At 33.1% G+C, this 26,702-nt stretch overlaps 1 protein-coding gene and 2 long non-coding RNA genes across 9 annotated transcripts; 2 read left to right on the forward strand and 1 right to left on the reverse strand.

The window, feature by feature from the left end:
• The first annotated feature begins 2,359 nt into the window (after nt 1-2,359).
• On the forward strand, nt 2,360-10,109 carry LOC105165313 (uncharacterized). 6 transcript variants are annotated; one of them, XR_016065720.1, is made up of 5 exons: nt 2,360-2,496; nt 6,256-6,370; nt 6,481-8,094; nt 8,482-8,944; nt 9,351-10,108. It is a non-coding gene; the product is annotated as an uncharacterized LOC105165313 (long non-coding RNA). The 6 variants fall into 6 exon arrangements; XR_016065719.1 differs by having other exon boundaries at nt 6,475-6,551; nt 7,497-8,944; nt 9,351-10,107; XR_848081.3 differs by having other exon boundaries at nt 6,481-6,551; nt 7,497-8,944; nt 9,351-10,106.
• A 1,091-nt stretch (nt 10,110-11,200) lies between these two features.
• LOC105165311 (protein indeterminate-domain 12) lies at nt 11,201-14,819 on the reverse strand. Of its 2 annotated transcripts, XM_011084284.3 has the most exons (4): nt 14,343-14,819; nt 13,970-14,188; nt 13,469-13,865; nt 11,201-12,151 (listed from the first exon to the last, which is right to left on the reverse strand). In XM_011084284.3, the coding sequence occupies exons 2-4, from the start codon at nt 14,145-14,147 to the stop codon at nt 11,461-11,463; spliced, it is 1,266 nt and encodes a 421-aa protein (XP_011082586.1). In that variant the 5' UTR covers nt 14,148-14,188; nt 14,343-14,819; the 3' UTR covers nt 11,201-11,460. The 2 variants fall into 2 exon arrangements, with proteins under 2 accessions (XP_011082586.1, XP_088737256.1); XM_088881130.1 differs by having other exon boundaries at nt 13,970-14,818.
• Nucleotides 14,820-24,067: 9,248 nt separating this feature from the next.
• On the forward strand, nt 24,068-26,702 carry LOC148787632 (uncharacterized). The gene is made up of 2 exons (XR_016065808.1): nt 24,068-24,411; nt 25,972-26,702. It is a non-coding gene; the product is annotated as an uncharacterized LOC148787632 (long non-coding RNA).

The raw sequence follows: 26,702 nt of genomic DNA on the forward strand, positions 1-26,702 counted from the left end.
TTTAGTCATTAATTGTTACTGTTTCAGCACAATTTTGATCTTCTTTTTAGTTGATCTTCAAATTCAACTGTCATTGATGATTTTATAAAATATTTTTTTAAAAATTGCACTTTTAAAACTAAAATTAAAATATTGTGTCCAGTAGTTTGCTAGTTTCAACACGTATAACAAAAATAAAATATCGAAACTAACAAAAATCAAGAAATGAAACGAGTATCTATATTAATCAAGCAAAAAAGACTAACATTCCTCATTATAGACCACCAACACTCTCCACAACTTAAAAGTAGACTAACGGTTCGGTGTTATTTTGGGTGTTTTTTAGATCTAAACCAAAATCAAACGAAGAAGTACAGTGTGGTTTAATTCTGAATTTAAATTACGATTTAAAAAATTAATTATAAAAATGATTTGATTCGATACAATTTGGACAATTTAAAAAAAAATTGATCACCCGTAGTTCCACGCATCCACCCCCTTTCTCTTATTATATTTTGTTATTCGAATTATAGTTGTTTTTATTTTGACTTTTAAACTTTTTTTATATTAATTTACCATCTCAGTATTACAAAGTTTTGCACATTGCCTTTATAATTATTTTTTAACCAAGTTTTTTGTAGAAAAACATCACATGCAATGCGCATGTGATATTTGAAGGTTATGTAATGTGACACTTTTCACATATGCACAACACATGGTGTTTTTTTAGTAGAAAAATCAACAAAAAGATTGTCACATATGGTAAAGTACAAATTTTGTAAAGTTGAGATGGTAAGTTGACACACAAAAAAAAAGTTTCGTTGCCAAATGTAAAAACGGATATAATTCGAATGGTAAAATATAATTTACCCTTTCTTTTAATATATTTGAGTTACTTGAACCTAATTTCAAATAATTTGAGTTAGTTACCGGCTAGAAGATACTTGATTGGATTAATCAGGTTCTGACATTTATTAAAAAACTAATAAAATATAAATAAAAATAAAACGCACGAAAGGAGAATGACTGTTTGTTACTAGTAAAGGTCAACAAGACAATAATATATGAGTTGGTTGATTTACTTATCAAGTTATTGATATTAGGAATTCAATTATTTCATATGTTATTTTGAATTAATTGTGATATTATATTGATTCTGTGTTGGGTTTGAAATATATGGGTAGGGAGGTGCAACGGTATTTAAAATTTAACAAATAATCAAATTATGCATATGCATTTTCAAATAATGGATCATGAGCCAGTTTTTATATTTTGTCAACCTACCATCTCAATTTTGTTAAATCTGCACTTTGTCATATCCGATCGTCTTTTTATTGATTAATCTACCGAAAATACATCACATATTGTGCATATGTGAAAAACATCATATCATATAACCCTTAAACATCACATGTACACTGTATGTTATATTTTTTCAATAGAAAATTTGATTGAAAAGTAGTTATAAATGGCAAAATGCAAAGTTTTGTAAAATTGAGATAGTAAATTGACACACAAAAAGCTTAAATATCAAAGTGTCAAAATAATCATGATTCAAATGGCAAAATATAATCAGCCCAAAGAAATAATCAAATTGTACCTTTACGCACTCCAATTGATATAGATAGTATGGGAACGCTTCCGAGCATTATTCAACCAACATCGATTGTCTCAAATTTGCAGAGCTTCAAGCGTTGCTCCTCTAACATATTCACACATTGGATATCCAATGACATTTGGATCAGATGCTAGTCAATCACAAACCCTTCCTACACACTCTTGTTATTGTGTATTGGATGTAGAGTATCTACCCTTTTGAATGTATAGAAAATGGAGTTCATTTGGTGTTGGAAATAAGATATAAAACATAGGTAATTTGAGAGGAGGAAGCGTGTTTTTGCCTTCATTTTCTTCTCCCACTTCAATTCAAACTCTCTCCCTAAAGCCAATGGATTTAATTTCTAGCAATTAATCTACCTTTACTATTCTCTCTAATTTATTTTCTAAATAATATTTTCTTGTCCTATTAAAAGTATTTATGGTTTTGCTCTATTAAAAAAATAAATGAGATAATTACATAAAATGCCCCATATTATGTAAAAATAGCTAAACAACCCCCCCCCCCTACATTAATGAAATAAGCAAAAAAAATTATGTATTTTCTAAAATAATGTACACTCTTTCCCGTGATTTGTTTCCCTTAACGGTGTTAATATTTTTAGGTGTTTACCTGTTGGACCTTTGTTTTAATAGCCATTGGTCTTAGTGATCTAAAATAAAGAATCTAAATTATATTAATATATAAATATATTTTTTATTTATATATACATAATTATATATGTATGATATATACTGTATATATATACATTCCAAACAGTGACAAATAACCACCACTATAGTATGTCGCCGTAGCCCAATCGCAGAAAAAATGTGTCATCTTCACCATGTTCAGCGGGAGAACAGGGAAAAGGGAGAGTCTCTGCAAATTCGGGTATAGCCTGTCGAAGAATTCGATGGGTAACGTAATTATTTCATCTCATTGCTCCCGCGTCGCACTAATTCACCCACCCACCTGCATTTTTACTGTAAATGTAGATATATTTGTTTAATTGCAGAGTGTTTATGTTTTCATAATATCTTCCATTTGGAAGACGCTTAGCAGTTAGGATGCTTACGTGATTGCAAATAAATCACTTTCCAGATGGAATGGATCGAATCGCGACCTTCACTAGTAGTTGCTCTGGTCACTCCAAGTTTTGCTTCTGTTTTTGTTCATGTCTAGTAGGTGGAAATTGTAATTTTAGTCCGGTAACTCAGGGGATGTGGCATTTTTAGTCCTTTATAAATTGATTTTTGCAAATTTAGTTCTATAATTTATAATTTTGACAATTTTAATCATTTTTTGGTCAATTTGATTGAAAATTACAATTTACTTGCAATTTTAGTGAGTTAAATAAATTCATGAAGGACCAAAAATGCCAACTCTCTTAAGTCATAGGATTAAAAATGCCAACGTCTCACAACTTACAGGACTAAAAGATTGTAATTTAATTAGATCATGTGCAAGTCCATGCAATATTTCTGCCGAACTGACCGGATAATGATGAAAATTGAAAATTTTTAAAATTATAAGACTAAATTGCAAAAATTAATTTGTGTAGAACCAAAATTACCACCTCATAAATTATAGGACTAAAATTACATTGTTCTCTATCTATTAGCGTACGTACCTAGTGTCATAGGAATGAATACAAAGTAAAGAAATCACTAGGAGACCCTTTATACTTATTCGAAACTTAATCTACTTTAGTTAGTGTATAAGCTAACCCATTGACTAGGTGCATGATATCAATTAATTTCCAGAGCTATCCCTTCTTGGCACGTATAGCAGGTTAAGCGGTAACTTTCGGGACAAAGTCTTTTTTAAGTTTCATCTTCTCCAACTTTTCTGGCAGCATCAGAATCGGACATCAATTGTCACTCAATTGATGATGCTATTTTTTAAATTATGAAGTTCAATTGTGATTAGAATTGGACATCATTATCTGAGTTGGTAAACTGATTTTGGGTTAATTAGTTTTGAGGTTGATGGTTCTACTTCCCTGCTGAATGTTGGTTGCGTGATTCAGTTAGTTTGTTCTGCTTAAGATGAATTAACCATGAGATGTGGATAAATCTAGTGGGGAAAAAATTGAGGCATACTTAAGAGTAATATGTGGGGGGTGAATTGAGGTATCACGACAATCGGTTTTAGAATGCCCTGATTTGAGGATAGTGCGCCTGCTTTTGGGGAGTACAACATCTGCGGAGAAAATTTCATTTTTATGTACGTACTATATAGTAATTGCAAAACTGGTACTATTCCTTTTCGGAAGTAGCACCATTGGTACCATATAAATAGCCCCGTCTGTAACATTAGTGCTCTTGTCAACTTTTGGACAAAAAAACTGTTAAGGCTGTGCCTTTAGGCGCTAAAATGTAGTTGGCTGCTAATTTTGGAGAAAAAATTGAGCCACATAGCTCAATTGTAGTCATTTCCCACTACTTTTCACCATTTTGCAACCTTTTCTTTTTCTGCAATTGATTGGAGAAAGAAAACTTCATGTCTTCTTCAACAAATTCAAAACTCAATTGCTTTTGTGGGAAGGCTGTTCGTCTAAGAACTTTGTGGATCAAAGAAAATCCAGATAGAAGGTTCCATTGTTGTGAATGGACAATAAAAAATTTAGGTAGAAGGTTTAGTTGTCTTGAGTTCTCAAATGAGCAGTCTTCCTATAAAAGCAAGTGATGCTGATGAAGACATGGATTTTCCTTTCTCTAATAAATTGCAGAAAATGAAAAGTTGTAAAATGGCTAAAATGGAGGGGAAATGGCTGTATTAAGGTATGGGGCTAAATTTTGCCTAAAAAATTGGCAACTAGCTACATTTTTAGCACCAAAGACTCAACCTTAATGGCTGCATGCTCTGCACATGGATTTTTCGTCCAAAAGTTTACAGAAGTACTAACTTTATAAACAGGGCCGTTTATATTGTACCAATTGTGTTATTTCGGAAAAAATGGAACCAATTTTCCAACACCCGCTATAGCATGGTACAAAAGAAGAATTTTTCTCAGCATCTGTGTTATTGTTTGGGAGCTGCCTTGTTCTTGTCAGAGGTAGTGAATACTGATGCAGGTTGGCATATTAGCTTGAAGCATTAACTACTATGTAATTGGTTGTCAATTGATTGGGCACTATCCTAATATAGAAGCTGAAGGAAAGAACTGATAGTCTGATATCCAGTTCTTGAAGGAAAGAATGTGTTTTCACCTGCGAAGTAGAACTTAATTGTTTGAACCTCTGTTCCTTTTTGTTATAATCAGAAGGTTGTAATAAGAAAAATGAATCCAGTTCCTCTCATCAGAACAGTACCGAATGCGTGTATACCTTAAACTACTTTGGATAAAGAAGTAAGCAGTGCAAGTTGCAAATAGTGATGAGAATGCAGGTCACATTTAAACTCTTTTGACTTCTTTCAGTTTGATATTAATTTTTCTTTAGATTATACTTCACTTTTTGGGAAAATAACAATGTTAATCTATAATGGATGCATGTAATAATTTAAATTCTTTTTATTTCTTTCAGTTTGATAGTCATTTTTCCTATTATGATTCACTTTATAGGTAAATATTTTTGCCTTAGAATATAATGGGTTTTTACTCGGAACACAGTTCATGCACATGAGATTACCATAGCCAGGATTTGGATCCTAACTATCGGAGAGTCAGCATGAACTGGAACCATGCGTGCTTCAGTCTCTTCATGAACTTGTTTCATTTATCCATGGTTGTGTCAGTTGGGGTAACTAGTAGGCAAAAGTGCTGCAGCTTTTTCATCAGTGGAGAGGAAGGTGAAGTCGAGAAAACTATTACAAAAAAATTATTTTGACTTGGAAGAAGATCCAAATGCTATATCATTGGCGTTTCTGACACGTTCTCTCGAAGCATCTCATCGTTGCACTTTGTTCTTGCTCTCTTCCTAATTTTTCCGTTTCCATCATCTTTTCCACAAAGATCAAACAATGGAAGAAAAAGAAAAGAAATATCTTCTTCCCTCGACTTGCTTTACTTTGTTATATGGTCCTGCTCTCCTTTCTTTCCTCATTTCTTTCAACAACTAGCAATGTGGATGTTTTCCTCCACATGGAGACACATGTCTTAGTTATGCCTGAATATAAAATGTATGCCTTATTGAAATTTAGAAGAAAAGTATAGAGCTGAATTATCAGTTTGGTATCAGACCTTAATGCTTCTCAGGTAAAAGTTACTGTTAGACTAACTAACTCAAAATGGAGAAAGACCTGTATACCCTCAACTATTCTTTCCTCTGGGAAGTTCTGTTACTGGATGACTCCTGCATGCTGGTGATGATACGGATTAATAACAATAGGAGCAATAATCAGGTCTTTTGTCACAGACAGGATATCCGTTGGTAATAATATATAAAAATGAGACAATAAATCAGTTAAATGCTTCAGCTGCTGGAATGTTGACAGAACTGAAGGAGATTGCTCTTTTGTTTTCTTCTATTCTGTATTCATTAGCCTAACTTTTTGGCCCAGAACAGTTTTGTTTGCTTGCTCAACTCTCACTTTCTGTATGTATAAGATGGTTGTTAGGATAGGCCATCTTTCTCTATATAGAAGTGGCAGCGTATCGTATCCAAATTCTATCAATTTACGAAGATTAGAACTTTACCATCTCCATTATCAATTATTACCTCTACATTTTCCAGTACATCTTTAGGAGGAAATATCGAGGCTTATCATGTTCACGCACTCTCACCCCTGTGGGTAGAAAAGTCCTTACGAGGAAGTTTGAGGGGATGATCAAATGAGTGTGGGCAAAAGGTTGGTACATATTGATTTTATTTTATGATGGTTATTGTTTTCGATGAAAATTAAAATATCTACTTCACTCTTAATTTATTAATTTTTTGAATTCTTTTCTGGAGTCCCAGAAATTTTACTGCCTGTTTGATAACCTTGCCATGGATGCTCGTCTTGTGGGAAAGAGGCATTTGTGTGCCAGGTATCTTATCGTTCTTTTGTTTGTGCAATCATTGCCCCTGCAAACCCCTGTCCCCTTTAGGATGGCTGATGAAGTTTCTGACGTTTGTTCTTCTTCTCCTATATTCCATCTTTCTCTCACACTTAACCTAAGCTTTCCACACTAACCTGGGGATTGAGTTAAGGATATTTGGATCCTACAGTTGTACACAGTTAATGTGCTTGCATGAATTGTAAAGGGTTGGCAAACGCTGTGTTTGATGTCTATAGGGTCTCATGCTTTATTGTTACTAAATACTATCTATGAACTTAGAATGCTCACATGCACAGTGTACTATATTGCGGAAAATATGCTGTTGTCAAGGATACAAAAATAATTGTTTGGCTCAAATCCTGAACAGTTTCCGCCATTGATTTTAAGATAGTCGGTTTGTCGCTCAACCCCTTTATGCTAAAGGCAATGAGGTGATTTTTCTGGGTGGTCCTCTCCCATTTTGTAATAATGGAAGCTGAAATACCACAATGGAGAAATGGAGGTTTTTGTTTTTTAATTAAAAACGTAATCCTTTTGTTTTTCACCCATGTTTCCAGGGGGCAATTTTGTATAATGTTTTAACAAATGAATGTTCTTCATGATTTATCCTTGTCAACTTGTAACCTATATATGTGTACTTTACTGGGAATTAGATGACATATACTCACACCTCATCCTGGATACTTGTTCTTTTTGCTTCTTTTCTACTTCTCCTTTCTGTGCTTTATGCTGATGCAGGTTCGTTTAGGTCCCATCAAACTTCAGATTCATCTTTTATATAATTCTCAGTTTCATACATGAAGATCCTTGCGTTGGCGTCCTTATACATCGAATTAAAATTAATTTTTACTTTTAAAAAACATGTACATAGTCTGAATTTTTATGTTTTATGATATCAGAGGAACAGATTAATTCGGTTTCCCCTTGCTACAGGCATCCAATGATGTCCTTGTTCAGGTCTGAGGAGTTTAATCTTGATGGGACAAATATCAGTGGCATTGGAGATGAATTGATACTGATAATTTGCTGACAATGATGGTTCATACTCTTACTAGTGTCATTTTACGAATCGGTGCAAATTTGAGATGGAGGCTTTTTCTTGGTTCATCATAAATATATATAGCCTGTTCTTTGCTGCAACCTAGAAACAAGTCCTATTTATGTTTTTAAGTGATCTTGACTAATGTGCTACTTCAATTTCAGCACAGCCGAAGTGTATGCAGTGAAATACTTTATATTTGAATCAGCTAATTGCACGATATACAAGTAATTGACATGCCTTAGCTCTGTAAGAATTTCCACATATAAGCTTAAAGGTTCCAGCGTTACACTTTCTTGTGATCATCAAGACACCTCTGAAACCTTTTATTGCGTCTGAGACTTTCAATGGAGATGTAAAAATTGATTATATAGAGCTATTATTATGAATTCAAAGATAACATCAGGAAGACTTTAAAGCTTATTATTTGATGCAGATATACAGATGAGAGAGCTGAAAGTTTATCAATTATTAGGTCAATAATGTGTTCATGTAAGTGTTGATAAACAGTTGTACTGTATTCTGAAGTTTTTGTTGTCTGTGTTTGTATTTGCATTTTAAATCAAATAGTTTGGATATTAATGATATGACACAGCTGATCAACTCTTTAAGTAATCCATGTTATAACCTTTTAGAAAAACTGATTTTCATGTTCATTTAGTATTTTGAACTTGTATCATTCATTAATGTTGCTCCAATCTTTCAGCATGGTGTTTTATGTTTTTTTAGCTCATAACGTGTCCTCTTGATAAATTTCTTGTTTTCCATTGATTGCGTCAAGCTGCTGCATTGCACACAATGACTTCTTTTCATCTTTATTTTTTATTGACTATATTCTTCCTAGACGATTGCTTTGTAATTCTTATATATCATTATCAGCTTATTGATTCGAGAATCTGCTTTAGTCATTTGGCATTTTGAGAATTATGAAAAGCTATGGGAATATACCCGTGTCTTGAAGCAGTTCTTTTCTTGGAGTAGTGGAGCCAAAATTGATGATAACATCTTGTTGAAATTCACCATAGACCTCTTTATTCATTGCCGCCGTGACACTCAAGGGTTTTGTGGAAAGAAGGGAACTCTAACTTGCATGGGGATGTGCAGCAGAAGGGGAAAAGAGAAAAGCATAGGAAATGAAGGTTTGATAATCATGGCTTTTGGAAGAAAGAAGAAAGGGAATAAAGGGTACGCCTGTGGAGATGAGATTCCCTGATGAGATATGACATATGCAAGTGTTTTAGAGAGAAAGAAAGGAAGATTAAGAATAGAATAGAAGCTTTTGGTTTGTCTGGTTGTGCCCAGAGCAACATAGAAAGAAGGCGTCTTTTCTACTGTGCAAATGGTATGTATCGTACCTTAATCTGCAACTTACTCATGCTACTTTTCAAAAGCATGGATATACCGTGGCAGCCTAGTTTTTCTTTAATTTTGATTCTTTGGTCCATCTTAATTCCCATCTTTTCTTAATGGTTGAAAGCTGAATATACCTCAGTAAAGCTAGTGGGCTTGTTCATGCTCCGAATTTAACTTAATTCCTCGTCTTTTCTCAACTGTGGCATGCAGAATATACCATTTTAAAGCTCTTTACTCTGTTCTTGCTCCAAACATGATTCCGATAATTTCTTTAGACTAGTACTGATTACTATGATCATTGCATTGTCAAAGCTATAATTATCTAATCCACTTTAAACCGAGCATATATGTAGATACATCTTGCACTATGCATTACCAAATTTAATTTTGTGTAGACATGGACGTTCCAAGGGGCCGAGCCATGGGGACGTCCACAAAATTTGAGAAAGAGTCTAGCGGAAAAGAAGGCTGATCAGCAGAATGGTAATCCTCAACCCAGGCATCTTTTTGATAATTACCAGCGTTGACATTTTTCCACCATCTTTTATTTTCTTTTTGGGGTTCAAACTTTGTACCACCAATTCCCGGACCACCACTAACCCTTGCACAAAAACACATACAGCATCAACTTAAGTCACTTTTACACCCACGCTTACAGCAGGTTTTTACACCCTCTACTCTACTCCCTCTTTAGAAAAGGCTATACTGCTTTGAATGCACTGGTTCCTTTCAGTTTTCTTAGTAGTCCAGAACCAGAAATAAAGGAACCAAGGGGAAAATGCTTCAAAGGTTTAGGTTTTTGAAAACTGAGCAGCACGACAGCCGGGACGACATACCTTGATGGTTCCGTCTTGTGTTTTACTATTAGATTTTTGTTCCGATTTGAGGATTTATTTGCTGTACTATCTTGGATGACGAAAGAATTTAGAATAGCTTGAGAAATATACTTGTGGGGAATAATAAACATTAGGCAAAATTGCAAAATTATTCCTTTAAGTACAAGGGACGGCAAAATTAGTTCTGTAACTATTGAATTGGCAATTTTAGTCCCATACGTTTTAATCTAGTGACAATTTTGGTCTTTCTAGCCAAAATTACCCAAAAATTAGTCAGATAAATTGGGGCGTAGGGTTTTGACTGCAAATTGGTCTTAACTTATACGTGGCGTCTTGCGTGGCAAGGGGTAGGTAATTTTGGATTTGTTAATTTCCAGTCATTTTGATAGAAAGGACTAAAATTGCTAAAAGTTTAAAACATAAAAAACTAAAATTAGCAGTTCGGAGTTAGGGGACCAATTTTGCGAATCTCATATATTGAAGACCAATTGTTGATATCTGAGTGAGATGGAGATTCCAAAAGCGAAAGTATTGATGTTATGAGTCAGATTCAGAACAAGCAGCAATATTGAAGTGTACAAGTATGGTTTTAATTATCTGCAAAGAATCTTGTTCTTGTGATAGGTCAGAAGTAGTACTGAATGAAGGGTATATTCCGTACTTGTTAATTTACAACACTGCCCCGCCACCGACATTATGCTATCAACCAACCAACTTCCCCCATTCTCATCGCATTTAAGTTTACATACCAATATATTCCAATTAATCTAATTTCTCGCGCGTATATATGCACTGCAAGTACAATTTTACGTTATATCAATACCAGACCATCAAACCAAAAACGGAGAGGTCTAAATGGGGAAGATTTTATTTTGGAGCTTTTGTTCTTTCATTGGGGGTGAATAGTAATTTATTCCCCTGTGATATTGAAAATAGGTACATTACCCTCCTATGAAAAAATATAGCAATTTACTTTTCTGTATTTTTTAAAATAAAACAATTTATCCCCTTATACAGGGAGGTAAATTGCTTTATTTTGAAAAATCATAGGGGGATAAATTGTTGTATTTTAAAATATACAGGAAGGTAAATTGTTATTTATTTTTTTCATAAGGGGGTAATTTGCTCATTTGCAATATCACAAGGGGGTTGTTTGCATTTTTGCCCTTTCATTAGTCAGTTTAACGGATTGAGATTGAGATTGCAATAACAAATTGGTTTATGTTGGTAGAAATTGAATATTAATGGGAATAAAAGCTCCAAATTTAAAATATAAAAAAAAAGAACGTGTTGTATATATGCTTTCTTTCGATAATATTTACAAATTCAAGTGATTGAAGGATCAAAATTGCAAAAACATTACAAGTTGCAAGATTTATTTGCAATATAAAAAAGATAAAACAGTGAAATGCAAAAAGCACAGGTAGGAAATTACATTTAAGCCATAGTTTCACGAATGAATTAAGTCGAGGATAATTATTTGGAAAAGAAAAAAATAATAAAGAAATTCAGTCTCATAATTAGCCAAACCTAAATAATAAGCGTGCCAAAGAAGGACAAAAAGCGTTAATAGTAAAATGGTCTTGCAAACTCATACAAATAAAGAAAATCACGACTTCAGACTCCCGCATGCCTCCTCTAATTCAACAGTCCCGTTGCCGTTGTCCGTTCAGCAATTGCAATTGCCCCACGCGGTCTGCGTGCATGTCTCAGCATATCCAAAACCTTGATGCTTCAGCAACGATTGGTCATCATCATCATCATCATACGGAGTAAAATGCAGCAGCTCCCTCACATTCCCATTGCCGCCGCATTGTTCTCCCGCCAGCCCCAGGAAATCCCTGGTGAACCGGTCATTCTTCTGCCACCCGGCCGCCGCCGTCATCTGCATGTCCAACTGGGCCATGGTGGAGCTCACGTGGCCCACCGCAGCGGCCTTTTGGAGGAGCGCCGTGGCGGAGAGGGGCGGCAGCTGGGCGCCGCTGCTGACTTGGAGGGTGCCCAGTGCTGGCGAAGTCATGAGGCTCCTTTCTTGGTAGAGTGGTGGTGATGACGAGGAGAGGGGGATGTGGAGGGCCTCGTTCTTGATGTGTACTTGGTCTTGTGGATGGGAAGTAGGGTTAGGGCTTTGGGGTGGTGGTGGGTCCCAGGGGTTCGGAAAGTGGCGATTGTGGGAGGAGAAGGGAAGGAAAGATGGCGGCGGTGGTGGAGGAGGAGGGAGAGGGTATTGCGGGTTGAAGTGGAAGGAGTGGGGGTTGGCAATGTTATTGGCGAAGATTGAGTGTGTGGCTGCAGAGAGCCTGGCACTTTCTTCAGCTAGTGCATCACAAAATGCCCTGTGGGTGATGAAGCTGTCCTTCCTGTACATTTAACACACCATATATATAAACACATTAATTAATTTGTACCATTTCCAAAGCAATAATCTTGCTTGAATGTCATACACCTCAACAATATATATTATTTCATGACAAATTTTAACCAAATTGTGTTTGAGCAAATTTAAATCAATTATATAATAAGTACAATACATTTATCATACGAGTTATGTATGATTAAGATTAAACGATCAATAGCATCTCAAATTTGCTTGCCCGAGAAAACAAGAAATTAGAATAATGTTTTTGCATGTAAAAATGAGCAGAGAAACACAGACAGACACACAACTGCTTAAAAAGTTTCCCAATGACGAGAGCTTTTAGAAGATGGAGTGGAGCTCCCCACTATACACACAAAAACACACACAAAAGAGTGTTAGTGTGCATGTGCAACTCCCAAAATCTTATACTTACTGTTGTATACTTTTGGGTGAAGAGATAAAGAAAACAACCCAACACATATAGCAATGACTACTGTGCAGATTTATCAGTTTTGATGATGATTATAAGTTCAGAATTGAAGTACTGTGCTGTCAGACAACAATAATTAACTTCCACGAAAAATTTTCCATTTCTTTCTTTTAGGCGACGTACGGTAGACATATCCATCATTGTTTTCGGGACTCCTTTTATTCCCATAACCAAGTACTATAAAGAAAGAGGAAAAAGAAACAAGTGTAATTATGTATTATAAGTTGATTTTCAGTTCAAACTTAAAAATGTTGCTTAATTAATATGGGTAAACTATAATCTAACTACTTGTGTTATAATAAATAAACAAATAGTCTTTTTATAAAAAATAAAATAACAGTTTATTCTTTTATATTTTAAAAAATAAAACAATTTATCTTTTTAAGTAGTAATACATATACATACTGCAAATCCCTTCAACCCCATGTGCATATATATGTAGGAAATAGTAATTGAGATACTAGGACATCATCGGCGTTTTTAGGACAAATTAAATAGTTTTTGAAATATACGGTTGTCTGTGTGGTTTATATCCAAGAATTAATCTTGCTTATTGTTTTTGAATTAATGAATATTGGATGTTCAGATCTTTCGAATAGAGATCATTAAACAAATACTTGTGTGAATTATGTTGTATATATGATGTAAGAACAAAGGAAGCAGAAGAGAAAACAACGACTGATATGTAATATATATATATATATATATATCGTAAGAGTGCATGAAATAGAGAAGAATAAACAAAGAGAAAACTGAGAGAGAGAGAGAGAAGAAGCAAGAAATGAATTAAAAAGAAAGAATGATATAAGAGAAAGAGAGATTGATTACCTTGAGAAAAGAGTTCCACAGTCACATCTGTATTCCCTGGTTCCACAGGTTTTAGAGTGAGCTTTCCAGTCTGATTGAACTGCATAGATCTTTGAGCATTTCTCACATTTCCATTTCTTCTCACCATGTTTTCTGCAGTAGTGCTTCTTGATCCCTGTTAAATCACCCAAAGCCCTTGATGGATGGTGATGAACGCATGTGGGCTCCGGGCAGACATACGCTCTCTTCTTGTTTTCTTTGCTGTTTCTCTGCTTCAGTTTCCATGGAAGGTTGTGCCCTCTTCTGTGAAGTTGAAGGTTTTGATCTCTCTGAAATCCTTTGTTGCAGATCTCACATATAAATCTGTTTGTAGCCAAAAGGGTCTTTGGAGATAAAGCAATCACTTCAGCATCAGGGTCTGTACGTGCGTGCGTATATATAAACATGGAATCAAAGATGTATAGGTTAGATTTAATTTATAATTTCTCAGAAGGAGTTGATGAAGTCAAGAATTAATAATACCTGGATTTCCAGGAAGGTTTCTTTTCTTCTTGGTTTTCAGTGGCTGATGATGATTTGAGGAAGTGGATTTGTGTAGGAGTTGATTCAAGCTACCAAAATCTTGAACCCTAGGGCCTGCAGAAGAGATGCTGGCTTCCTCGGAGACAGGGTTTGAATTAGACATAACTGCAGGAAACATGACTTGATCTTCTGAGGAGCAGAAGAGCTAGCAATCCCAGTCTACAGAGAACAAAACAACAAACAAATTTTTTGATTCTTGAGAAGGAGCGAGCTGGCTTTTTAAAAACCCTGTCGGTAACAAACCCTATTTAAAGCCCTTCAACTGAAACCAACAGGTGGAAGAAAACCCACCCGAAAATAAGCTAAATCCCACCTGTTCATACAACGAAGCAGGCCACCCCTTTCTACAACAGGTGGCAGTGAAGCTCAGACAAAAAACAATAAATCATTTAAACGGGTGGAAACTTGTCTTTCTTTTTCAAAATTCTCGTCTTTCTCCAAGAATTATGCTAATCAAGAAAGTAGAGCTAGCCTCACTGCGACAGGAAGAAATCTCGTGAGGAGATGGTAATGATGATGGGTGATTTTCAAAGTCACTGTCTTAATCTAACAATGGATTGCTTCAGCTCTGAACATCTCTGCAACGCAATTCAGACATCAGTTTCACAATTTCTCTCATGCAATCAGAAGCATGGAAGCAAGAATCGCAGTAGATGTTTTCTCCCTCCTCTCCCTCTCCTTTTGTAGCTATCAGTATCTATCCATCTACATATATATAGAGGAATAAAGGAGGGTTTGGAAATTATAGTAGCTACGTAGAAGTAGTGCACAGAACGTGATGATTACAGTGCCAGACGAGGGTGGCCCCTCCTTAACCCAACCCAACTATATGAAATTAGAAACAAAAAATTTAAAATCCCAGATAAGAAAATGACACCAAGAACCAGAAAAAAAGAAAGTAATGAAAACTCTGCAAAGTAGAGAGAGAGAGAGAAAGCAACTTAAGGAAAGATCAGGAAGAGTACTGTTAACTCAATAGTGGTAATGATTCATTACATAATTCTCAGTAATTGTTTCTTGGGAAAAAATAAAAAAGAAGAAAAACTTTGATGTTACTGACGTTGGAACTTTCTGTCTTTTCTTTTGTTCCTGTTATAAAACACCCAAATGCTAGAAAGGGCCTTGATTTGAATGGTATAATGTATTATTGAAAAGAGGAATTATTAACAAGAAACTTTAGAAGCTTAAAAAGCTACATACATATATGTTTATATATCAATACTATTATAAAAAAAAATATTTTATCGTATTAAATTTATTTTTTATTTTATTAATTTCTTAAAAAAAAGAATTAGAATAGCAATTTTGATATCTTTTAATAATATCATAATTATAAATTTGTTTTTCAATTAACTAATCCACGTTTCTCTCTCACTCTATTTATGCATATTTCTTGTTCTCATAATTTTTTATATTTTTAATAATTTTTAATCACTATTTATATTTTGATCTCATGTTATACTCTTTTTTTATACATACATGTGAGAATCACATGCAATAAGTTTCTGTATAAACATATAATGGAGGTAAGAAAGCGTAAAGGGTAATAGCAAAGTATGATCATCATCATGCTCTAATTAATGCTCACTTTTGTGCAGCCCCACGGCTATGATTATTGAATTATCAGATTGACTATATATATATATCATCAAACAGTTGCCTATCAATCAGAGACAAAAAGCTCCCCTGTTTAAGATTTCAATTTATGAAAAATTTCAATCTTACCCCCCCAAAGTTGTAATAATTCTGCTTTCCTCATCAGTCTTGTCGGGTGGAGATAAAAAGATTCGGCCAAGGCAGAGAGCAAATGTTTCTTCATTTCGATGACATTTTGCCTTTATCTAATATTTGTCAACCATTGGGTTTCAAATTTAACTTTGTTTTTATAATGGTGAATAGCAATTTACCCCTTTAATATTGAAAATAAGTACATTACTTTTTATGAAAAAAATATAATAATTTACTCCCTTGTATTATTTAAAATGAAACAATTTACCTTCTTATACAGAAGGTAAATTGTTTCATTTTAAAAATCATAAGGGGTAAATTTTTGTATTTTAAAAAATACAGGGAGGTGAATCACTATTTTTTTTTATAAGGGGATAATTTGCTCATTTGCGATATAATAAAGGAGTTGCTTGCATTCTTTTTGTTTTTATAAGCTCAACTACTATGTTTGTTTTTATTTTTTTGAGTGGAAACATGTTTAATATTTGAGTTCATTATAAAATATTTTATCTTGATGTTTTTCGATTATTTTGCTCATTCCCAAATACAAAGGCAAAACACTTAATAGTATAAAAAATAATTGGATCCACTTACGAGCTATAGAATATATATATATATATATAATTATAAATATATACAAAAAAATTTAATTTGATAATAAATACTATATTTTATCTCTTAAGATATAAAATTAAACATACGTACAACACCTATTTTATATTATTTTTAAAAATAAATTTAAACATACACACTATTTCTAACGCATAGTTATTTACCTTTGTTTTTCTCCATCTCCATAAAAACATGACAAAATACTTCAAAAATAAAAACAAATATAGTCGTTTTTGGAATTAAATATAAGGTTCCGTATGTTTACTAAAAAATGAGTCGTAATTCTTGATTTTGGGATTTGTTATAGGTGCACCATATAATAGTGTAATTTATTACTGATAATTCTTATTGATTAATAGAGGTAAATATAATTTTTTTGTATTTGATAGTTTAATTTTTTATCTTTATTGAGTAGTAAATAGATCTTGTAGTTTTTTAATTTTTACAATTTTAATTCATTAAATTGATCAGTTAGAATAAAAATCCCAAATTAAAAAAAAGCATGTAACGACACATACTTTTTTCCTGCAGCATTTACAAACTCTAACGACAAAAGTATTAAAATCGTAAAAAATTACAATCCCAATTTTTTTCTACAAAAATAACTTATCTACAAATACAAGCTTCGGATGTATCCTTAGGTTGTAATTTCAATTTTCGAAGTCCTACATTAGGAGTTGTAAAATAAAAAAAAACATATTATGTAGTTCCCAATTATAGCCTATCAATATTTTGTATAAATCAAATAAGTCGATTTGAGGATAGTAAGTATTATAATAAATACGTTATAGGAAACTTATATAACTAATAAGATACACTCATGCCAGTCATGATACGAATATGACATGAATAATTGAATTTCATAGATCGTAAAAACATTAATTGGATGGTCGAAGATTAATCGTTGCCGTACGTTATTTTTGTGTGTATATAATTAATGAATTGTATACAATATATTTTAAAATATATTGAAAATAATATATAAAATAAAATATATAAATCAATACATTATATTAAATATAAAAAAAAGAAAGAAAAAGAACTATTTTATCAATTAATTTAAATTTAAAAAATTAAATAAATTAGTTGTTTTATCAATTGAGGGCATTTTTGATTTTACAAAAAAATGATGCAGTCGGTGTCATTCACCACCGTTTATGGTGTGAAAGACCTTTTATTTTTATATAATATAGAATATAAATGATCTCATCGGATCGGGTCTGATTCGAGTAATAATGCTCAAATCCTTAAAATGTTTAATAATTTATGCAAATTAACCCTGACTGTGTCTTGATCATTTGAACAATGAATCTATACTATTATAAAAAAAATCCTTTTTATCATGCTAATTTTTTAATATTCTAATTTATTTTTAATTTATTTTTTAATTAAAAATAAATTAGTCAAAATAATAATTTTAATATTTTTTAATAATAATTTAATTATATATACTTTTTCCTCTTAACCCACTACTCCTTGTTTCTCCATCATATTCTCCATATTCTTTCTTCCTCATAAACTTTTATATTTTTAAGAAATTTATAATTACAACTTATTTTTTCTCTCACATTCTCCTTATTTTTTTATTCACAAATTTTTATATTTTTAATAAATCCCTACAATTTATCTTAATTTCTCAACGTATCCCACATTTTCTGATCTCACGCAATTTTAATAATTTCTCTTTATCTCACATAATAATATTTTTTTATATGCTCACGAGGAATACGTACAATAATAACTAGTATATATAAATATACGTGGTGTACGTATTTCTATCATCTCCTTCCATAAACATTCTCTACTTATTTCTAAAGTTGTAAAGCCAGAACCCCACCACGGGCACGGGGAATTTAGGTCTCTTCTTTATAACTTTTACAGCTACTTTTTCATATTCCAAATCCATATAATCTCTCTAATCCGCTTGTACTGCATGGATCATGTATACCATATAAAATATTATTTTATATACGATAAAATACAATTTCAATTCTATAAATTAGGAAGGATATCATTTTTGGTGCTATGCAAATTAATTTTCGCAATTTAATCTTGTGATTTTAAAATTTGGCAATTTTAGTCATTTTCGGCCAATATGGTCGAAAAATTTTATTTGACTTGGAAATAATCCGGTTAAATTGGGATTCTAATAAAGAAAAGAACTAAAATTATTAAAATTTTATAGTTACATGACCAATCGAATTGAGAAAATTAATTCGTACAGGACAAAAAATGTCACTCCACCTATCTTACAAGACTTAAAATATATCTTTTTTTTTTTCATATACTAATTATCGTGGCACGTGGTTCTTGCAAGCATATAGAAAAAACCTTGGTGTGAGATGATAAGAGAAAAAAATTATTAAAAGAGTAATTATAATTATAATAAATATGAAGAAGCGAGAGAGAAATGTGGTTAGTGGATAGTTAAGAGAAAAATAATTATAAAATTATTAAAAAATATTAAAAATACTAATATGACCAAATACTTTCAAAAAGAATAAATGAAATTTTTCGGTAAATTTGGACAATCTACAGTTGGTACGATCAAAGAATTTTCTTTTATAATAGTATATATATATATGAAGATAAATTGCCTTAATTTGGACCCTTGGAATCCTATGTTTCACGTACGCTTTTATTTAGGATTCATGTCCCTTTTTTTTTTCTTTTTCTTTATATGAGATAAGCTTATATATATATGATAGGTTTACGTATACTAGTAATTCATGACAAGGATCAGCCATGCCATCCACACGGACATCCTAAGTAGAGGGTTCTACTGATGATATATACACACACACATATAATCGAAGTACAAAAACATAATTTTTTTTATTATTTTTGTATTAGACTCCTACATTATGTTTCTCATAAAAGATAATATTTTTGTTTTTCTAATAATTATGTTTATAACATTATTTGCTACATTCTTATATATCAAAAGTTGATTAATTAAAGATATAAGTAAAATTTCAAATTGAAGAATACAATTATAGGAAATAAACAAGAAAATATTACAAAATTTGACATCGGTATACTTTTATCACTAGAACTCAAACCCACGATCTCGATGGTAAAGTCTCAATCTTAATGACGATGAACTAATCTTGCTATTTTGAACAACTCCTCATTTGAAAAACTAAGTTGATAAAAAATTAATCGTCGACGGATTACAATATATAAATTCATATTAAATGAAATAAAAATTCATATATTTGGTGGGATTTAAATCATGATTTTAAATTTATTCATGGGACGTTAACCTTAATCACTAGTTTGATCATACATATCTGCATGGACAATTACAAATTTGATTTAAGACAAAACATTACATTTTCGATCTTGTAACCACTACAAAAAAACAAGGCATATACTATGAATAATATTGTAATCAAATTAGTTCTGTAGCTAATGAAATGGACAAATAATGGATATTTCACAGTAAACCGTGTATTGAAAGAATCCCAAAAAAATATATATATTATAGGCAACAAAATGACTACAAATAATGCAACAAAGTGTACATTGGTTGAATTTTTATTGTTTATACCTCTGTTGACAATCTCCGTTGCTAGCGCAACTTCTCAGCTACAAAGATTTGCATAAGAAATAAATTTAAAAATAAAATTATAAAATATCTTATTTACAAAGTGAACTACGGAATTATCGTAATTTTAGAAACAAAACATACTACCAAATCTCATTTGCAATGAATATAAAGAAATTTCTAATGCTATAGTTGAATACAAATACAAAACTTCTATTTCTATAGTGATGACACTGCCATGCAATTTTGGTAGAAAAATTATTACATAATTTTTGTAATCATGGCATTGAAAATTAATTGTTACAAAATTTCCACTTTTATTGCAATAATAGTGGCTATAGATACTTTATTACTATACGTGACATCTCATCCTATATGGATTATAAACTAATAATATGAACAATATATAGGTATTTGCCAAAAACTCAAGTGTATTCATTAGATATCTTTTTCTGGTAAGTTGTTTATAACAAACTTCAAGATGCACTCGAGTGGGTTTGGCGGCGATTCTCGCATCCAACAGGCTCACAAGCCCCAACGTGACAAATGGTATCAGAGAGCTATAGAAATCTGTAGCCATAAGATAGCTACAGAAATTAAAATAACTGTAGACAAAATTAACTATAGATGTATAGGTTTCGGAGATAGCTGTAATCATTTATTCTTGTGGATGTTGTGTGATTTGCGTTTATATTATAAATTTTAATTTAATTATCACAATATATAAAGTGATAAAATAAAGGTTGAAATTAAAAAAAGTGTAACGATGGAGAGCCACGACACTTGTCGCTGACCTAAAGCCATCATTGCGTCCGCACGAGCAGGTTTTAGCGACTTATCATAACTCTAGGATAAAACTCATTAACCCTCAACAGTGTCTCATACCATATGTACAACTACGAAGAGATTAACAACCGATCCATAATAACATTGTCAAATAAACTCATAAACTATCAACACAAAATTCATTCTTTCAATATACCAAATGAAGAAAGCTAATGACCCTCTAAATAGTTGTAAAAATTTGACCGTTATAAAAGTGAAATAACGTAATTAAAACTCATAAAATATTATAATAAATTCAATTATAAATAAGCTACATAAATATATAAATATAACGATCAAATACGTATATAAATTAATTACTTATAAGTACCACTACGACCAGAAACGGAATGAATATATCCTTTTTCAATAATTTGAATAAATTTAAAATGAGTTGATGGTCGACAGAACATACATGCATAGAAGATTGATATGATGAGTGGGAAAGAATATGGAAAAGCGGGCGGGAGCAAGCACGCTTTTGTTCACGGGTCTCATTTCTATTGCCAGATTCTTTGATGCACAATCGCTTCTTTCCTTTTCTATATGCATCCAAACACAACCCATCCTATTATTACTTTTTACATGCATTACCATTACCACCTCTGCATCTTACATTCCTCATCTTTTCTCCTAACTTTTTGCTCTACCTCAAATTATTACATATATACACCTCAAAAAGAAAATCATTTTCCCTTGCACTATAAAATAATCAATATTTAAAAATTATAGTCTATTAATATTATTAATTAAGATTAAACAAAATTAATGCCAGAATTTAAATTTTTTTTACAATTAATCAATATTTGTAACGGTTTTTTGATGTGGCCAAAATATTTGTTATGATTTTAATTATGACTAGTGTTTCGATCTCACTTGCAAAAACAATGGTTGATGACCGTTACGAAATTGTGATTAATTTGTATTTATCATAATCTTTTTTTAACAATAGTAATTAGCCATACTAGGTTAAATTAAAATTTTCAACAACTTTCTTTTTTGAAAAAATCAGCCCAGTTATATGCAACATATTTCCTATGTTAAACTCTTCCTTCTCCAATTGCTGGGGTGGGATAGGATGACAGTTGAGATTTTTTACCACACTTTGATATCGTCGCACTCATGTATGAACGACACGTGTTTTTTTGTAAAAATTAAGATATATAATTAAATTATTAATAATTTAAATGTGGAATGCATATCATACACGGATTGACGTGACTTTATTATGTAACATTAAAATGAGATAGAAGATGCTTTACCGTGAGTAAAGATGGTATGTCGTTTACGTTGTCTATCTCGTGGTGAAATGGATTGGATTTTTTATTGTAATTTATGCTGCATATTATATTTTATTTTATATAAGGTAAGATTTTATAAATATGAGATACATATGAAATGAAAAAGATAATGTTGCAATAGAAAATTCAATGGGATGATAACTGGAGTAATTGGCTAAATAGAATTTCGGAGTATTGGTCACAGTCTATGTGGGATTGGCCTCTGTGATGAGGCCATGATACGGGCCTTGTTCACGAGCCTCTGTATTGGTTCTCCGTTGCTGAAGGCCCATTACATTATTAGCTGATTGGGCTGGGCTTACAAAGCCTGTTTCGGCTTCTTTGTTGGGTAATCAGGCCTGTCCAGAGGCCCAAATGTCCGAGCTGATATACAGCACCTTCACTCTTAATTACTTCATTGAGTCTGAGGTATTGCTGAAAAATGATGTATATAGCCACGGAATATTTTGGTTTAAATCGAGTATGATTGGATTCGAATTAATTAAATGGTGAGTATAATTAGTATGTAATTAAAAAAATTCGAATTAATTAAATGGTGAGTATAATTAGTATGTAATTAAAAAAATAATTGATTACATAACAAGTATATTATACTTGTCTGTAATTCGTTTGGTTAGATCAAATCTGATTTCGGTAAGAATTTTCCTAAAGCATACCTATAAAATTCCATTAAATTTATGTTATTATGCAGAGTTTCCTTTTTACACAGATTTAACGACTCAAATCACTAGCAAACATTGGTGTGGATATTGTGCAATTTGTGTTTATAGTATATTTTAAAATAATTTCACATAAAATATCAGTATAATATTCTATCATAATGCATATAGTAATGAAATAAATTAAATAAAATTTAATTAAGAAATTTAAAAGCTGTATAGATAGAGAGTTACGATGCTTATTGTTGTCCTATATTATCCATTGCCGCCTCTTTGCTTTAGGTGTTAACGGTTGACTATAATTTCAAAATAAAACTCCAATAGTTCTAAATAGAATATCATCTCATGTTCACGATTGATGCTTGCAAAAATAGCAGTTGGTCCAGTAGATACGAACTATCGTTCAAAGCTTGGGCCAAACCGTAGGTGCTGTAAAAAAAATATTAGCACTTCAATGCCCAAATAAGTATTGAAATTGTAATAAGATAAAGCCAAAAAGGTAAATGAATATAAAAATTGAGATATGGTGAACAAGATTGATAAAGGGTGCAAGAATAAGTAGTAGTATAATTGAAAATACTTGAAAGTTTGCTTGGAGAGCCATCCCCCGCATAGAGGGACTGAACCTGTATTATAGGGGGAGTGCCCCCTTTTCAGGGGTCTAACCTACTCAGAGAAACTCGTGACAGTTGGTTGGATAAGGGATAAATTCATCTTATATGTAGGTGGATGTGCTAGTCTCCTTCACTTTGGGAGACCCCACGCTTGCGAGGAGCCCTTTTTGTTAGGGAATCCTTTGCTCATGTGAGCTTCCTTGAGCTGATGTGGTTTGGGGTGACTGTTGACACCTAGGTCAACTTAGTGTCATGTTGGAGCGTGGGTTGCTACGTGTATAGGCATTTTGGGGCCGAACATCTCATTGGGCTTTACTTACGGTCTAGGTTGTGGGAGGTCCTGGACTGCCATCCTCCTTCTTGGGCTGCCTAGGCTGTTTGGTTAGGCAGTGAGTTGGGCTGCCCCAAGCACCCACATCAATCATCATGAGGAGATTAGGACCCAATCATCATGTAGGCAAAACTATCAAATAATCGTGGGAATGTAAGAAGTATTTTGAAAAACTCATATGAAAATTTCTTTTCTCAATGCCAATCTAGGAAAGGTACTAGTGACCCTTCAAACAATTGTAAAGAATTTAACTGTTTTAAAAAAAAATAATCTATTAAAAATTCATAATGTTGGAAAAATTTGTGGCCCAAGACCAAATGGTAGGCCCACTCACTTGGACGGCCCAAGTCCAGCCTAAGCCCATGGCCCACAACTCAACCCAATCCAGCTGCTGAAAAATAAAACCCTATCCCTAATCCACAAAATCTTACTCTCTTTCTTCCTCTCTTCAAGTCACCGTCTTCTCTGTTTTTCTTCTTCAATGCCTCGGTTTTCATGGTTTCTCCTTGGGACTTAACGCACCGCCTTCTTCCGCCTCTCTGCTACAACTAGAACCACCATTTAAAGTGGTTGGTTCTTTGGATGTGTAGAACCGAGTACAGGAAATAAATTTGTTTTCTTCCTCCCCACTCTCAGTCTGAAATTTATATGGCTCGTGTGAAAACTTTTGTGGTTTTAGTGAAAGGGGTGTTGTGTGGCCAAAGGGCTTAGTGCCAAGCTTGAGCAACCGTGGGTATTTTTAGGCTGCCGGTCTTTGTGACCGTGAGTAAAGTCAAAATAACAGATTGGCTCTCTAACCCTTATACGAAATGTCTCCCCTTATATATATTGCTGCAAAAATTACCGTGTCTAATTTTTGTATTGTTGGCTTGTAATTTATATTCAGTATCATTGGTCTATAATAGTAATTTTTTTTGGGCTCATCACTTTGGGGATGAAATCTCAACAGTGGTATCAGATCTTGGGCTCTGTCTCGAAGATCCTACGATAATATCTCTCATTTTTCTTGCTTAGTGCTATTTTTTGGTTTTGTGATATTTTTCTGTTTCGTGCTATTATTATTGGCTATCTTTTTGTTAGAATATCGCTTAACTGTTGAGACTAATTTGGTGCTATTTTCTTTGTTGATATTTTGCTGAAATATTCAACTGAAATTGCCACATTTTCTTAAACATTTTTCAATTTAAATTTGCTATTATCTCTGATATCGCTTTGTGCAAAATATTTTTGGAAACTATCCTTAAAAAAACAAAAGTTTGCGAAATATGTGTGATTTTTCGGATCTGTTGTGAACAATCTGCATTTTTTTTGTATACTTGGTATTCTTGCTATTATTGCTGAGAATAAGTATTGTATTCTTGCTGAAAGTTGATACATAACAAAAATTCATTTAATGTTTTACGGGGAAAAGCTTTCGAATTTTTAAGGATTTTTGGAAAACTGTTTTTTGAAGAAAAGCAAAATCTGAAACTGTTAATTTCTTATTATCTTTTTCTGCTTAGTGGTATTATTACCACTATTTTTGCTTTGTGATATTAATCTGCTTTGTGCACACCATAACTGTTGGTATTACTCTGTCAAAATTATTTATTCCCTTGATAATACTTGAACTGTGGTTTATTCCCAGCTAATCCTCACCAGGTCGGATCCTTGAGATCGCGGGTATTTGGCCTGGGAATCCTTGGTTTTCTTTCTTCGTGAATGCTATGTGCAATTTTACGATAAGTGCATTATTGCTGAAGAATATTTTTTGGCTTTGTGCATATGATCACTATGTGCATTCTTGCTGTGTGTAATATTAATGCTTAGTGCATTAAGGATGGTCCTTTGTGGATGTTGTATGCAAGTTCATATTTAGTGTATAATTAGTACTGCTAAGTATTTTTTGAGCCTGTGTGGTTGTATATCTTTGTGACTTAGCCTCAGTGGCTGATGGTCTTTGTGATTTTGAACCTATGTGGTTGTATATCTTTTGTGACTTTGCCTTGTTAGTGGTTTTAGCCTATGTGACTGTGTGATTTATGCTTAAGTGGCTTGTTGAGCCTGTGTGGCTGGGCGTGCCTAAGTGGCTGTATGAGTAAACTAGCCTATGTGGCTGTGTTATTAGCTTTAGTGGCTGTATGTGTGTGCCTAAGTGGCTAACTTAGTCTTCGTGAAATGTGTCTAAGTGGCTGGTTGAGTCTTTGTGAATGTGCCTCGGTGGCAATAAACTATAGCTTAGTTATTATTAACTTAGTGTTAATTGTTGCGTGCAAAAGTTAATGAGCTGTGTGCTATGCCTTGTGCTTAAGATATCCTGTTACTAACGACTCTGTTTTGCAGGTATAAATGGCAATGATGAAAATGCCAGATCCGTTTGTTTTCCCCTTGGGCCTGGTTCTTTATTTTAGGTACTGGTCTAAGGGGGAATATATTGGAAAAATTTGTGGCCCAAAATCAAATGGTAGGCTCACTCACTTGGACGACCCAAGTCCAGCCCAAGCTCATGGCCTACAAACCGACCTGACCCGATTCAGCTGCTGAAAAATAAAACCTATCCCTAAACCCACAAAATCTGACTCTCTCTATTCCTCTCTTCAAGTCGCTGTCTTCTCTGTTTCTCTTCTTCAATGCCTCGGTTTCCATGGTTTCTCCTTGGGACTTCAACCACTGCCTTCTTCTGCCTCTCTTCTACAACCAGAACCACCATTTAAAGTGGTCGGTTCTTTGGATGTGTAGAACCGAGTGCAAGAAGGAAATCTATCTTCTTCCTCCCCCACTTCTCAATCCGAAATTTATATGGCTCGTGTGAAAATCTTTGTGGTTTTAGTGAAAGGGATGTCGTGTGGCCAAAGGGCTAAGTGCCAAGCTTGAGCAACTATGAATGCTTTTAGGCTGTCGGTCTGTGTGACCATGAGTAAAGCCAAAATAACGGATCTGACTCTCTGAGCCTTATATGGATTGTCTCCCCTGATATATATTGCTGTAAAATTACTGTGTGTAATTTTTGTATTGTTGGCTTGTAATTTATATTCAGTATCATTGGTATGTAATAGTAATTTTTTTTAAGCTCA

This window comes from Sesamum indicum, linkage group LG6, assembly GCF_026168435.1.
Source record: "Sesamum indicum cultivar Baizhima isolate 11 linkage group LG6, ASM2616843v1, whole genome shotgun sequence".
NCBI lineage: Eukaryota > Viridiplantae > Streptophyta > Magnoliopsida > Lamiales > Pedaliaceae > Sesamum > Sesamum indicum.

What these genes read in the sequence shown, in the direction of transcription:
- LOC105165311 (XM_011084284.3), bottom strand. Translation starts at nt 14,147, where the DNA reads ATGTTTCCTGCAGTTATGTCTAATTCAAACCCTGTCTCCGAGGAAGCC. An exon ending in AAACCTTCCTGGAAATCCAG is followed by an intron (nt 13,866 to 13,969) that starts GTATTATTAATT and finishes ACGCACGTACAG; the next exon opens with ACCCTGATGCTGAAGTGATT. An exon ending in TGTGGAACTCTTTTCTCAAG is followed by an intron (nt 12,152 to 13,468) that starts GTAATCAATCTC and finishes TTAAATGTACAG; the next exon opens with GAAGGACAGCTTCATCACCC.